Here is a 14,223-nt window from a genome sequence, read left to right as displayed (position 1 = left end):
TACAAGAAAAACGTTACTCCATGGAAAGAATTGTACTGCCTGGTCAGTTTTGTACTATGTTCTGTTCTCATTATTTCAAAAGAAGCAAATGATAAAGTAGAAAGGGCTTCACTCCAAGTACTTCTTGATTAGTGTGTCCAGGCTTCGCATCTCCAAACAATCTTCCCAGTGCTTCTTTGGGAAACATGTCCTGAAAGCTGAATGAACCACTGAAGACTGAGCTGCCTGGAGTAGATCCTCAGTAGTGTCCACAGCAAACAGGTGAGTAAATCATGTTTGTCTGAATTTTCAGTGGTGCTAGTCACTGAGAAGAAGCAGTTGGTACTAAATCAGGAAAAATAATTTCTGATTCAAGCAGCTATTCAGAGGACTTTGTCATTACTGGGCCCTTTTCTCGATTTTCTTGTTTCATTTTCATTTTTAATTTTGCAGGTAAAAGTGTTAAGAACTGTTGAAGGCTTTCTCTCAGTAAAACTTCACATAAATTTTGGCAGACCACTAGGGAAACCTGAATTTAAAATCTTTTTCATTTTGTCAGCTTTGAATAACCTTTCCAATCTTGAACACTGTTCCTAAATGTCCTCAGTCTCCTCTTTACCTGTTGTGGTGTATATTTTGTCTTTACAATGCTTAGATCTATAGGCTTTAACTAAATCATAGAATTAAAGCAGAATGAGCAATGAAAAATGGCTTACTATGTTATTAAAAATAATAATCAAAATAATTAGGCCTTTCTGTTACAGGAATTAAAGTAGATCAGTTGTTTATCATTATTAACAGTAGCAGTCACAACCTCAAGGAAAGGTTATATTTAACAAAAAGCTTGGTAATTTTACTGAAGGATGTTTTCTTAAGTAAGAAAAATAATTTAAAATGTATTTTTTAAAATATATTATTCCAATATCCATTTTTGATATTTAAAAGTCCATATTTTACCAGTAAAACACTGGTAAAGTAAAGTAAAACCTTTTCTTACATGAAGTTTTTCCACCAGTTCTTTTTAATAGGATTTTGATTTAAAATGTAGGTATCACTTAAATTCTAAATTTCTGCTCAATAATCCTGATTCTGAAGTAGATGACATGGCTCTCCTGTTGCTTGTCACAATCCCTCTGGGGTATATACTGTAGTTATCTGAATGCATGTGCTGGATTTCAATCAGTTTTGCTTTCCATTCCCTATATCAAATACCCCCTTGGGAACCTGATTCTCACTGTCAAGGGAAAAATTCCCCTTACTGCTGTGAACCTAGTTCTTTTGATTTTAATGGATTTATTTGTTGAGTTGAGCGCTGTTTTACCTACTGTTACTGAAAAAGATGCCACTTAAGGATGTAGAATCATGTGAGGTGAATATAAAATCAAGTGTTTTTTCCTCTGGAGCAAATGATACCTTACAGGATTATTTAAAACTGGTCAGTATTTCTCTACCACAGTCTCCGTGTAGCCTTGAGTACACCATGAATTACTGTTGGTTTTACCAAATTATCTGTTTCGGGTGGGGATGGGAGACCCAACGTTCCAGAAAAACTACGTTTTTAAGCTACTGCTATATATTCTCTTAAAACAGTCTTTCAAATGTATTCAAATTTTATTTGAGAGAGCTTTGTAAATCTAAGCAAAGCACTTTCTTTTTGGTCACTGAAATGTTTAGTGTGATCCAAGTTGTTCTGTTTTTATCCAGTCTGGTTCTCCACATTGTTGATGGTTCTGGAGGTGCAGGTAACTGGAACCCTGCTGATAATCATGAACCGATATTACTGGGGCCGGGCAGACCTGCTGGGGGTAAGCAAACATAGACCTCCCAGGGGAATTCTTGCAACACCATCTCAGCCCTTCCTGCCAGCCGCTGAGCCAAGAGCGTGTTTCTCTTTGACTGTGCTGACTTCCAGGCACTCAGCTCCTCCTTGCCTCTTTGCTTATTCTACTGTGTTAAAGGCAATGAGTTAAATGTACTGGGTTAAATATTTTTGTGAAATTCGCCTTCACTCAGCAAATTAGAAGTGAAGAATCAGTAACTGTTTTGAGATCTCTGGTATTGCTATTTCCCAGCAGTGATATTACCAGAATGATATTACCAGTCACTGAATGTTTTTTTTCATGGCAGAAATGATCATGCATTACACTCCAGCAGGTTTTGTGTAAGTACACGACAGTTCCTGTATGGCCTATATCCAGTAACTCATTTGTGCATATCTGGGAGGATTCTAATATCTTCATGCGATTTCTTTCTTCATCAAAGATCACAAAGTGTAACAAGATGATGAAACATTCTGCATCTGGTCCACACAATTTTTTATGCTGTCAAACATCATTGAAAAGATTAAGTTGCGAAAGTCACGGGTATCTCGGTTCATTCTCCTCATAGGAAGATTAACTATTATTGTAACAACTTCTGCAAAGAAAAATTGAAATAATTCCACTGTTAAATTAGTTGTTTTGTCATGGGGAATAAAGTTTTTTATAAAAACCATGATCAGTGCATCAGAGGTAAGTGGTTATGGTTGAGGATATGGGACAAGAGGTAACTAGAGTGCTGAATACAAAACTAACTTAAAAATGTGGGACAAAGGGCAAAGCTTGCTGTCTTTGCAGCTTTGCTCAGGCCACAGACATTTAACATGTAAAAGAATTCAATCAAGAGCTTATTTATAATTTTTTTCCTAGCTGATAGATGGGTTCATCCTTGTAAGAACAGGGAAGAAAATAACCTGTATATCAGCAGTCATTCACCGTAGCTTGTAATGAGCCTAGTAATTTGCATGTAGCAGTTGAAAATGGAAAATCAATAGATGGGCCCCAATTTTAGAATAATCGTAGCCTTCCAGGACCCCACTGTCTCCTGCTCTGACTGCAGGCTCTTCCAGACACAAACCAGGTTTTGCTCCATGCTTCAAAATGTTCGTGTATGTTTAACAGAAGCTTCTAAATAGCACTAAAATGGCAGTTTGGCAAGGTTCTGAAGCAATCTTCTGGACTGCTGAAAATAACAATAAAGATGGAAAAAAATAGAAGAAAAAAAGAAAAAATAGCAATGGAGAGGAAGAAAGTCAAGGAAAGGAAGAAAGTCACTGGACTTGAGAGCATTTAGGATTATTATGGTGAGTACAGGTGGAAAAGGGAGGGCATTTACAGTGAAGAAACAGAAACTGGAAACATCCTTTAGTTTCGTGTGAAGGAAAAGGAGTCTCAGAGAATCGGCTACTGAGTGCAGTGGTGTAAGAATAAATAACCTTCTTATAATGTAGACAATAACCAGCTGATGTTGTGTTTGATTAAAGAGAGTTGTGGGCCATTAGCAGCCGTAAAGAGCACATTGGGAATCTATAAGGTTCAGCCAAGCTACAGAAAAGATACCAGATGAGGACAGTATATTAAGTCCTTAAAAAGCTGTTCATACAAAATATAAGAAAGCAGGCTGGGGAACTTTGCATTTAATGAAATTATTAGAAGCATCAGTTTTGCTGTGAATCGCCTAAGTGACTTCCATTAATAATTAATCTGTTCATAACTGAATCATCTTTCTTTGGATAATTTCGAGGTGATACTTGTCTTTTTCATCATTTTTGTTGCAGGATTCGTAGCAACAATTCCGTTACCTTTCTTCTGTAGTCTACAGCATCTACATACATCTTCTTCTGCCATGAAGATATTTAAATTACCAATTCTAAAATCCTTGTGGACTCAGAAACCTCTGTATAGGACTTTCCATGGACACCCCAAGCTGCTTGCCTCTGATGTGTATTCACAGTATCAGCCTGTCAGGCGGGGCGAACAAGAAATACCAAAGTACTTTAACTTTGCAAGTGATGTACTGGACAAATGGTCTGAAATTGAAAAGGTAGATGATCTTTTGTTGTGCAGATAGGATCCTTTAATTCATTTGAAATAAATATGTTTTGCTTTTATTTAAAAAAAATAATAAGTTGCTAAAACTAATTTGCATTAGGTAATGATACAGAATCTCACTGTTTGCTTTATTTTTTAAAATTGTCTCTGACCCTTGGTGCTCTCTGTGTAGGTAGAAGAAGCATTAGTAAGACCTTTATGACTTTGATTTAACCTTGGAATGGCTGTGCTTATTCTTTCCACATGCCATAATGTTAGATGTTCGCATCATAAAAATAAGGGTAGCTTAACAATAATAGTGCATACCAGAGAAATTTCTCCCACAAATGTGTAATTGCCTTGTTCCAAGGTAGATTCTGCCCTGTAGTTGGTTAACTCCTCTCTGAGCTTTCATGCTAGTCCTGGTATACCGCATTGTCCTGTTTTATTTTGTCCTCTGTTTGTGCAGTTTCTGTGTATTAGTATTCCACAACTCCATCCAGAATATCATGGATATGAGGTCAAGTGTTTCATGTTAAGTGTTACCTTCTTTGGAGCATTAATGCTCAGCATGAAGCTTAAACTGAAATAGGATTCAGACTAGGACTTGAGTCTGGAGACAATCAGGCTGGTAAACATTTCAGATTCAGAAAAGGGCAGTTTATTGGGAATATCTGAGCATGATCAATAACAAGTCTTGCACCCATTAAAAAAGGGAAAAGGGAAATAATAGCTCATATGCAAGTTGTGAAACACTTAAATGCTCCATAATTTGCAGATATTTGTGCTTTAGAATTCCATGACCTTTTGGAAGAAACTGTTTTTGTTTTGAATCCCTGTGTTTTGCAGGCTGGAAAAAGGCCATCAAACTCTGCTTTTTGGTGGATAAGTGGAAAAGGAGAAGAAGTGAAGTGGAGCTTTGAGGAGCTGGGCTTCCTGTCACGGAAAGTGGCTAACGTGTTGACTAAAGTATGTGGACTGCAAAAAGGGGACAGGATTATTGTGGTCCTACCACGAATCCCAGAATGGTGGCTGGTGAATGTGGCTTGCATGCGAGCAGGTCAGTGAGCGTATCTGAGAGTGGTAAAACTGGTTACTAAAGTAAATCCTCTGAGAGGATCAAGAATTGTTTATAAAGAAGAAATAATATAAATTAATAATCTAGCAAGTGTCCTAGCTACCAATTATGCAGGCAGTCCTGAAGGATTTGCACTAGGTGCCATAGGATGGGTGACCTGGAATCATGGAGGTGGCAGAAGACAGGGAGTTATGGAGGTCAGCAGACGGGTCTGCATTTCATTTCTTACAGGAGAGCACAGCAGCTGCATTACTCCACTGTTAACTGACTTGGGAATGTCAGGGCAAATTCATCTTAGAGGTTGGTTTGGGAAAAGTTAGTAGTTTAGGTTCTTAGAAAAGGATCAGATGTAAAAAATGTTATCCCAGACTAACTTTATTGCTCTTCCAGGAATTGTCTTAATTCCAGGAACGTCCCAATTATCAGCCAAAGACATAGTATATCGACTCCAGGCTTCAAAGGCCATGTGCATCATTACTGATGACACAGTGGCTCCCGCAGTAGACTCAGTGGCATCTGAGTGCCAGTTTCTGAAAACCAAGCTGATCGTGTCCAAAGGCAGTAGGGAGGGATGGCTAAACTTCAGTGAACTGTACAAGTGAGTATTCATTAGTGACATTGCAGTCATGATGCAGAAAGTAGACATGTTCTCCACAAGTGCTCATTTAGAAGTATTCATCAACTGAAAATACTTATCCAATAACATTAAGCCTTAGTGGCTTAGTAGGCATGACTGCCTGATTGCTGTTTTCATACCAGAATTGTTTGCTAACAGCAGTTGTTTACCAACAGCAGTCTTATTCCAGGAGGTTTCTATCCTCTTCTTTCTAAGGGAAAGTCTTTCATTGAGGAAAGCATAACTCGACATTATTTAATCTAGTTTGGTTAAAAGCTTCTGTGAAGCTTATTTGAAATAGGAGTTGCAATGCGTAACCCATCATTAGATTCTGGAACCTGTGTAAAATAACCATTAAAGTCACAATTGCATTCTGTGTTTTAAAGAAACCAATCTGCTGACCATTCCTGTGTAAAAACAAGGATTGAAGATTCAGTGAATATCTTCTTTACCAGTGGAACCACAGGTTCTCCAAAGATGACCGAACATTCCCATGGTAGTCTTGGTTTCAGACCCCTGTTAAGTGAAAGGTATGAAAGGTTTGAGCCTGGTTGAATGTGAGATAATTGGAGCTGCATGTAGTAGAACTGATGAGAAGTTACTGAGTAAGAAATACTCAATTGTATGGCCACAGTCCTTCTTCCTCTGCAATTGGGTTTGAAATGCTGACAGATTTCCAGGCAATAGGATCAGCCCCAGTGTTTCCATGTTCCAATGAATATCTCCTAGCCTTTCTTTAGAGTGGTTCAAAGGACAGCCATCAGCTGGGAATATTCTAGTGTGCAGTACCGAAAGATATCATGCTGTTTGGGCTATAAAAAGTTTCGTTATGTGTGTGGATGAAGAGAGTCAGAGTTTATGTTGGTTATACGGATCATCCTGGTCCCTCAGCAGACTTAGAACTGAAATATCTGGTGTCTAACACAGCGTCCATGCATGCTTCTGCTTCAGCTCTATCTTCCTCCCTAGTGTAAATTCACTTTATTGGAGTTCTTTCCCTTACTCTATCCTATGTTATGACTGACATCATATCTGTATGATATATTTATGTGTATATATTTCTTTGTACAAACATGTACTTAAACCTTAGGTGCCCTTTTATCCCTGAGCTAGCTCATAAGATGAACTTACTGAGAGTGGCCAGTGCCCATGTAGCTCATTAGAAGGTGGGGTTTTTTTGGAGGGTGTGGGTGTGTGTGTGTGTGTAAGGGGTGGGGAGGAGGGACATGGCTCTTTTTTTTAGTTTTCTTTCATTAAAAAAAAAGTTACTATTACCTTTTTATTCTTTTTTTTTCCCCTCCTCTGTTAGGTACTGGTTGGATGTGACTCCATCAGATGTAATATGGAGCACAGCAGACACAGGCTGGATATTAACTTCACTGACATCTGTTTTTGATCCCTGGGTTTTTGGATCATGCATCTTTGTGCATCAGCTCCCACAGATTGAATCAGCAACCATCCTAAATGTACGGAAGAAATTATGGATATGTGTTAATCTGCAGAAAGGGAGCAAAAAATAATTCTTAACTGCATACAAAGATTTATTGAGGGTTATGTCCGCTGTTGCATTCAAGATGCTGTATCCTTTCCATAAAGCCCTATTCATGTTTTTAATATACACAGAAGGGGCCAATCCTGAGATTCCCTCATATGTTTTGCTCATAGCTGGTGAGCACGAGTGAAAATCATCCCAAAAGAAGTACTAATTGCTTACATATATTTCCAGTCACTGTGGAGGTAATGTTGCCTGGCATTAATGCAAACTGAATCTGAAGTGATTCTCTGTCTGTACTGGCCAAGATGAAAGCGAAAACATCCCAGTAATGTAGACAGGCTTATTCTGCCCATGCTTCCAGCTGTGCAGTCTGGGTGCTATGTAGGGATGTGAGCATGGGATTTTGTCCAGTCAAACATACTGTGATTCTCAGCCTGGTATGCCAAGTGTAGGAGAGTTTCTTACCCAACAGAGAGTATCTGGTGCTCTTGCATAGAAGGGAGAGCTACATTTGTCCCCTACTGTACATCACCTGTGTGCTGTACATACACAAAGCAGATTTTTTTTGGTCTGAGCTTCACATGTCATCTTGTTTAACTCACTAGACTCTCTGCAGATTCCCTATTGACACTCTGGTTGGTGTTCCAACATTGTATCGCATGCTGGTGCAAAATGATCTCTCCAGGTAGGTTAAGAGATTATCTACCCTAATTACCCTTTAGTGATCTCCCAGATCTGGCTTTTTAACTAGTAGTAATTCAGTTTAAAATATCCTTTATGAAAAGACAGTCATACAAGATTTGTGAGTTTTGCTGAGCTTTATGATAGAGAAACTTGATGTTTTCCATGAGAAACTTGAGACTTTTCATTACTGAACTTGTAAGCAAATCCCAGAGGGTATGAAACTGAGCGCCTGTAAAATTCTGTCCTAGTTTTCAATTACCACATTAATTGTCCGTGCTTTGGGAAGGGCTGTCATCCTAGAAAGGCAGCATTAGCATAACTGCTGGGGACTGACTTGGTGCAGCAGTTGTACATCATCTTCTGTTCCAGTTTCTCACTAACAAATGAACTGGCACCATTTGTTCCTTCTCTCTTGCACTTTCTCACTTGGACTTTTGCTGAGGGTCAGCAATCAGGCCCCTGGCTCAGCAAATTGATCTGGGGTTAGTTACAGGCTTATGCTTAAATCCCAACTGCCTTCAGAAAAAAAATTTTCTTTGTTTTACGTGTGTGTTGACCTGTGCTACTACTTTTTTATAATGTTGAGTAAAAACTGATATCCTTGCTTTATTGGGAGCCAAAGGATCAGGAGTCTGATTTCCCTATTTTCATGGGAATAACTCTACCGATAAACAGCACTCCAGAGTTATTTGCTTACACTTGCATGCTATTTTTCTGCTCCTTCTTTGACCTGGTAGATGTAAGAGTTTCTCTTTGTTTTTTTAACTCCATGTGAAGTTACAAATTCATGAACCTGAAGCACTGCATGAGTGGAGGAGAGCCGCTAAACCCAGAAGTTATGGAAAAATGGAAAAGCCAGACAGGGCTGGACATCCATGAAGTGTATGGCCAGACTGAAACGGTACATCTATAGTGTCAATATTCTGCTAAATATTTGTAATTCTTTTTTGCTTTATGACGCTTTTGGTTTCAAGAACACTGTTGATTCTTTCATGTTTCTGTGATTGTTTCAGTAACCACCTCTACTGATAATCTCTGACAGAATGCGTTTTCACGGTTGTCCTCACAGAATCACCCAGAAACATGGATAGTTGGGAGGGGATGAGCTCTAATATTTCCCTAAATGTCATTAAGCAAATTCTAATTGACAGTGACAGCAAAAAGGGCAGAGCTTGAAGGTAAGGAAGAAGATTGGCTAGTAGAGGCATTGATTTGCAATTAGTGGAACAGGATTCGTTGTTTCTTGATCTTACGCGTTTCTACCATTCAGCACTAATATATAGGATCCTATGAATCTTAATTCCTTACTTTGAGATTATTCTGGAAAATACTCTTAATGAATTGAATGTGAATGTAGCAGTTTTCTGTGACAAATCTTTATTTTGCTTTTTATTTTTCAGGGAATAATCTGCTCTGTTTTTAAGGGGATGAAGATTAAACCTGGATCAATGGGAAAGGCGGCTCCCCTTTTTGATGTTCAGGTTTGTTGAGTACTCTTTAGATTTTTTTCATCAGTTTGGGGGGTTGTTTATTTTTTTGACTCAAGTACATGTTGTTTTTCATTCTAGGTTGTAGACAAAAATGCTAATATTCTGCCTCCAGGACAACAGGGGGAAATTGCTGTCAGAAGCAAACCTATAAGGCCACTTGGTTTGTTCTCTGAATACATAGTAAGTATTTTCCAAAACAGCAGTCTCCCCAAAATATCTCCAGTTCCTTAAGGATTATAAAGGTCCAATATTTTTCACCAGTTTTCAGGTTTGCTGACCCATCTTTGAGTCCTGACCTGTAGGAGCAATCTGGTTTAGTAGAGAGAATCTGAGAAGATGCCCTTGAGAACAGAGGGGAAAAAATGTGATCCAGACTTCATTTCATCCCATTCTTTGATTCAGATTTTGGGTCAAGAACTTTAAAACCCAGATTTGAAAACCCAGCCTAAAACATTTCCCTAACATCCTCCCCACTTACCGTGATCTCACTGAGGAGTACCGTATGTTCACTGTACACTATCTGAAAAGCTAGATAAATATTTATGCTAAGGATTGACCAAAAGATCAAGAAATCTAGAGCAAAACCAAGTAATTCACTTATTTGGATTGGTGAATGTTAGAAAAGCGAAGAGAAGAATTTATTTGAGATTGAGTTAATTTTTTTTCAAGAGTCAGTTTGGTTTTTTTTAAACCTGTTTTATTGTATTTTATAGCAATGTCAGTAAAATTCTTCAAGAGCCTTGACTGAAATAATTAAGTTCCAATTAATTTAACGTTTTATGTGTTATAGCATAATGCATAGCTGATACATGCTAAAAATTTAAATGACTTTGTAAACCAATTCAAGGATAATCCTAAGAAAACTGCTGAAAGCGAGCGTGGGGATTTTTACGTCACAGGGGACAGAGGGACTATGGATGAAGATGGATATTTTTGGTTTATTGGAAGAGATGACGACATCATCATTTCTTCAGGGTTGGTTTGCATGCCTTCTTTCTAAATCTGCTGTTATAGTCTTACATGTTACACTTCTGGTGAGCTTCTGACACAGTGATCTTGTGAAATGCATTGTCCACTTGCCTTATGAATGCTCACATTTATTATTAGTTTTCCATAGACCAGCAGTGTCATCTTGGTCATGTATCTGTAACAATTTCCCCTGCAACATCTCATCTGTTTCAACACAGTGAAAAATTCCACTGGCAATGGAGGGATTTTAATCTAGTTTGTTTTTTAGCTGAAATTGAAGGACACCTCTATCAAAGAGCATTGAAACATTTTGTTGCAAACATGTTGAAATGAAACAATTTGGTATTGTATGATGTGATACCATAATGTGACATCAGCTGGTACTGCAGACCCCAACTATCAGGGTTGGTGTAGCCACAGCTCAGGAGCCACCAGGAGAGTTGCGGGGAGATGGAGAGGTAGCCACTGCCTCTCTGCCAGCAGTCCTCTACCACATGATCACCATGAAATGCTCCTACCTCATAATACAGCTAGCCTTCCCATTCTGCCTAAATTAGCTGTAGCTGTTGTTTTTTTTTCCACTATGCAAATTTTAAAAAGCCAAAACATTTGGTACTGGTTTTCCAGCTCATCAAATCAAATCCTTCGTTGTTCTTTCCTTACCTAGGTATCGCATTGGGCCATTCGAGGTAGAGAGTGCGCTGATGGAACACCCAGCAGTAGCAGAAGCAGCTGTTGTCAGCAGTCCAGATCCCCTCAGAGGAGAGGTAGTGATGGTGAACAGCAATGGGGGAAGCAATATGTTTGTTTAAATATATAGCTATGTAAAGCAAAGTTCCTTTGCTGTAATGTACAGGTGTAAGGCAGTCATGCCGTCATGGATAATCCTACTTGGGATGACAGGCAAAACCTCTTCATGTTTACATGCCTTTGCTCTTAATTTTTGTTCATCTCAAAGAGGGTCTTCTCCGTAGAGAGCATTACAGTGACATTTGCTTTCCTCTCATCAGACCTGCTTGTTATCAAGCACTTTCTACACACTGAAATTTTTGTTTCTGGCTGTCTTGGTATATTCAAAGTTATACTCTAACTGCCCTAACGTTTGACTTGGGCTGCCTGTGTGGGGAAAGCACAGTCCTGCACTGGGATGGTACAGTCCTACTGTCCTCAGTGTGAACTTCAGAGAAATAGAATGTCCCTCAGCTTCTGGGCAGCCTCTGCTGAGACACTTCTTGTTACCCCTGTCTTCTTGACATCCCCCTGAGATCATGGAGCAAATCCTCCTTCTCTGTAATGGGGACAGGAAAGTTTTTTTTTAAAACTTTTCCTTTTTCATGTACATGTGCAGAAGCTGGGCACAACCATTTCATACGCTGTGCTGGTTTTTCTCTTTCTACCTCTTGCATGTTATGACTACTTACTGGTAATCAATGTATCAGCTCTTAAAAACTGACAGTGCCAGATCACTCTTGCTGACCTTGTCTTACAGGTTGTGAAAGCATTTGTGGTCCTGTCTGCCACCTTTTCATCCAGCGACCGGGAGCACTTAGCTTGTGAATTGCAGGAGCATGTCAAGAAAACTACTGCTCCATATAAATATCCCAGAAAGGTAAATGTTTCTGTGGAGAAACTAAATTAGGGCACCCTTCCATAAGTCGTGGGAGAATTATAATGTGGATTTTCATTGTTCACCTGAAAAAGACGGTGGTAGGGAATCATCTAGAGCACTGGCTCCAGAAAAATCTTCCTAAATAACAATAGTTTGTGTAAAGTATTTGTTTAAACCTCACAAATATGTCTAGGCTTTGTATGATATCCTAGTTAGATCTGCATGTTCTAAGTCAGGGTCGCAATTGCAGTTCTCCATTTTTGCATTTTACCTTTAACCATGCGCTCTCCAGTGACTTCAGGGGTAGCACTTGACTAAGTCTGAGTAAATATTTATCCAATGGTCCTCACAGTTTACATGTAAGAGGAAAGTCTGGGAGGATGCACTTCATGTTTCTCAGAAATCCCAACACTACAAGAAAATTACTGCTAACAGTGCTTTAGTTCACACGTGTAGAATGCATAGGAACTAAGGACGGTTAAAGACTTTGTGCCAATAGCATCCCTCTTCTCTTCATTTTGTCACTCATTTCTGTCCTCTGATATTGTTTAGGTCTTCATCCTTCTGTTAGAATATCCAGTTTGGTTAGCTGGGAGGCAGCTACACAGATGTTTGGCCATCTAGGCAGCCAAAGAAATTTACAGAAGATTTGCATTGTGCTGCCTTGATTTGGCGTGGACTTGATCCTTTAAGCAAGACATTCTTACTGATGGGAAGCCTCCATGTTTTCCACTTATCCTGAATGCCTTTCTTGGAAAACCAACTCTACAGAGAACATAATACATTGTCTTCTGTCTTTTTTATTTAGGTGGAATTTGTCCAACAGATGCCAAAGACAATCACTGGGAAGATTAAGAGGCATGAATTAAGGAATAAAGAGTGGGGACGGATGTAACATTGTTTGGAACTTAACAGAACTTCTTTCATTCCACTGTTGCTATATTTCTCTGTTACAACTGGCCTGGTTTGTTTTTGTCAAATGCCTGAGCATCAAAACCTGTAGATAATACCAAAGTATGATGTTTGCACATGCTTGCAAAACTTCTAATGTCAGTGCCACAGGTTCAGTTCCTGAAGCACTGCTGGGACGACGAACAAATCATACAATTCCATTCTAGTTCTTAATATCCAAAAGCTCAAAAGAGCTTAGCCGGTGATCCTTCTCTTTTAGGGAGCATCCAAAATCAGTGAAGAGATATTGCTGATACAGATTGTATAGTTCCAAGTTGCAGAAAAAGGCAGACATGACTTTGAGGTGTTCAAATGTGTCCTTAAATGCCACATGCTCTAAAGTGAATGCAGTCCTCCTAACGTTTACTGATAGAAAGACTCCTCTATTGATACTCAGTGTCTCATATGCTTCTTCCACAAATATTGTCTAATATGGACAGTAGCTTCATTGCTCACCCTCTATTCTGATCTTCACATGCAATAGACAAAAACTCCCGTACCACTTGTGGTGGTCTTTAAAATAAAGTTTGCTGTTAGACAAGTGACGCACTTTGTAGAACAAACCATGGCTCTTGGCCATACTAGCCACTTGCTGCAGGACCAGGCTCTCTCTGCAACGTAGGTAGAGGTGAATCCAGTGAACAAACTCCTGTGATCTGGTTTGGATGATCATGTGTCAGTTTAATGTTTAGCTTTATCTTAGCTAAATCTTTATTTTTGTCTTAGCTTTATGAAGAAACATGTACGGTAGTGTACCTACTGTTCCTTCAGTTGCACACGCAATAGTGGGCCAAACTTTAAGGCTGTATTAGTTCTTAGCTGTTCATCTTCAGGCTTTTTGATTTTATGTACTCAAAGACTTTATTTTCTGGCATGAATTTTCATTAAATCATGAAAATGTCTTCAGTGGGCCTCTTGTGTTCATTAAATAAGAGGAAATTGCCAGAACACAGCAGCATCTCAGGGCAGGAAAGAAGGTCTTCTACAGCTGTCTCACTGCCTGGAGTTCTGTGTCTACTGCGCTGTTTTAAAGTGAGATTTGGAGAATGCTAATTTTGAGAAAATAAAGCATTTTATTTCTTGAGCTTAAACACTTTGGTTATGTCAATGAAACAATAAACAGTTTATGTAGCAACAACGGCTGAAATGAAAGGAATCTTCAATAAATACAATGTTTACTTAGTTCTTTTCTGATAATCACTTCATTTTTTTAATGCTACTTAGTCTTTCACAGAGATTTCATAACACTTTTCACTATTTCACTCCCAAGATTTATAGAAGTATAGATTAGATAATTGTAAAACTAGTCATGAGTTACTTAAATGCAGTTGTTTTGGCACGTCACTCATCGCTGCCTGAAGCTCTTATTTGTACCCAGTTCAGTTTCCCTTAAAAGTCATATACTGCTGGACCTTCCAGGGACCCTGCCTCTTCTAGATCTTTCTGCTTGTTTTCAGACATTAAGTGTTTTACTATTGCATGTCCAGCCAGATGCAAAAAGTAT

At 38.8% G+C, this 14,223-nt stretch overlaps 1 protein-coding gene across 1 annotated transcript; it reads left to right on the top strand.

The window, feature by feature from the left end:
• The first annotated feature begins 53 nt into the window (after positions 1–53).
• LOC118249129 (acyl-coenzyme A synthetase ACSM4, mitochondrial-like) lies at positions 54–13,900 on the top strand. The gene is made up of 14 exons (XM_035548806.1): positions 54–261; positions 3,575–3,840; positions 4,677–4,887; positions 5,296–5,503; positions 5,908–6,051; positions 6,831–6,987; positions 7,622–7,701; positions 8,478–8,601; positions 9,101–9,181; positions 9,269–9,370; positions 10,038–10,165; positions 10,827–10,926; positions 11,649–11,768; positions 12,577–13,900. The coding sequence occupies exons 2-14, from the start codon at positions 3,643–3,645 to the stop codon at positions 12,661–12,663; spliced, it is 1,740 nt and encodes a 579-aa protein (XP_035404699.1). The 5' UTR covers positions 54–261; positions 3,575–3,642; the 3' UTR covers positions 12,664–13,900.
• The last annotated feature ends 323 nt before the right edge of the window (positions 13,901–14,223 follow it).

The sequence above is a fragment of the Cygnus atratus genome, chromosome 15, assembly GCF_013377495.2.
Source record: "Cygnus atratus isolate AKBS03 ecotype Queensland, Australia chromosome 15, CAtr_DNAZoo_HiC_assembly, whole genome shotgun sequence".
Classification (NCBI taxonomy): domain Eukaryota; kingdom Metazoa; phylum Chordata; class Aves; order Anseriformes; family Anatidae; genus Cygnus; species Cygnus atratus.
This window is presented reverse-complemented; position numbering and strand designations above follow the sequence as displayed.

Excerpts from the sequence above, each read along its gene's own strand:
- LOC118249129 (XM_035548806.1), top strand. The coding sequence starts at position 3,643 with ATGAAGATATTTAAATTACCAATTCTAAAATCCTTGTGGACTCAGAAA. Across the intron at positions 10,166-10,826 it reads GACATCATCATTTCTTCAGG|GTATCGCATTGGGCCATTCG; the intron begins GTTGGTTTGCAT and ends TTCCTTACCTAG. Across the intron at positions 11,769-12,576 it reads CATATAAATATCCCAGAAAG|GTGGAATTTGTCCAACAGAT; the intron begins GTAAATGTTTCT and ends TTTTTTATTTAG.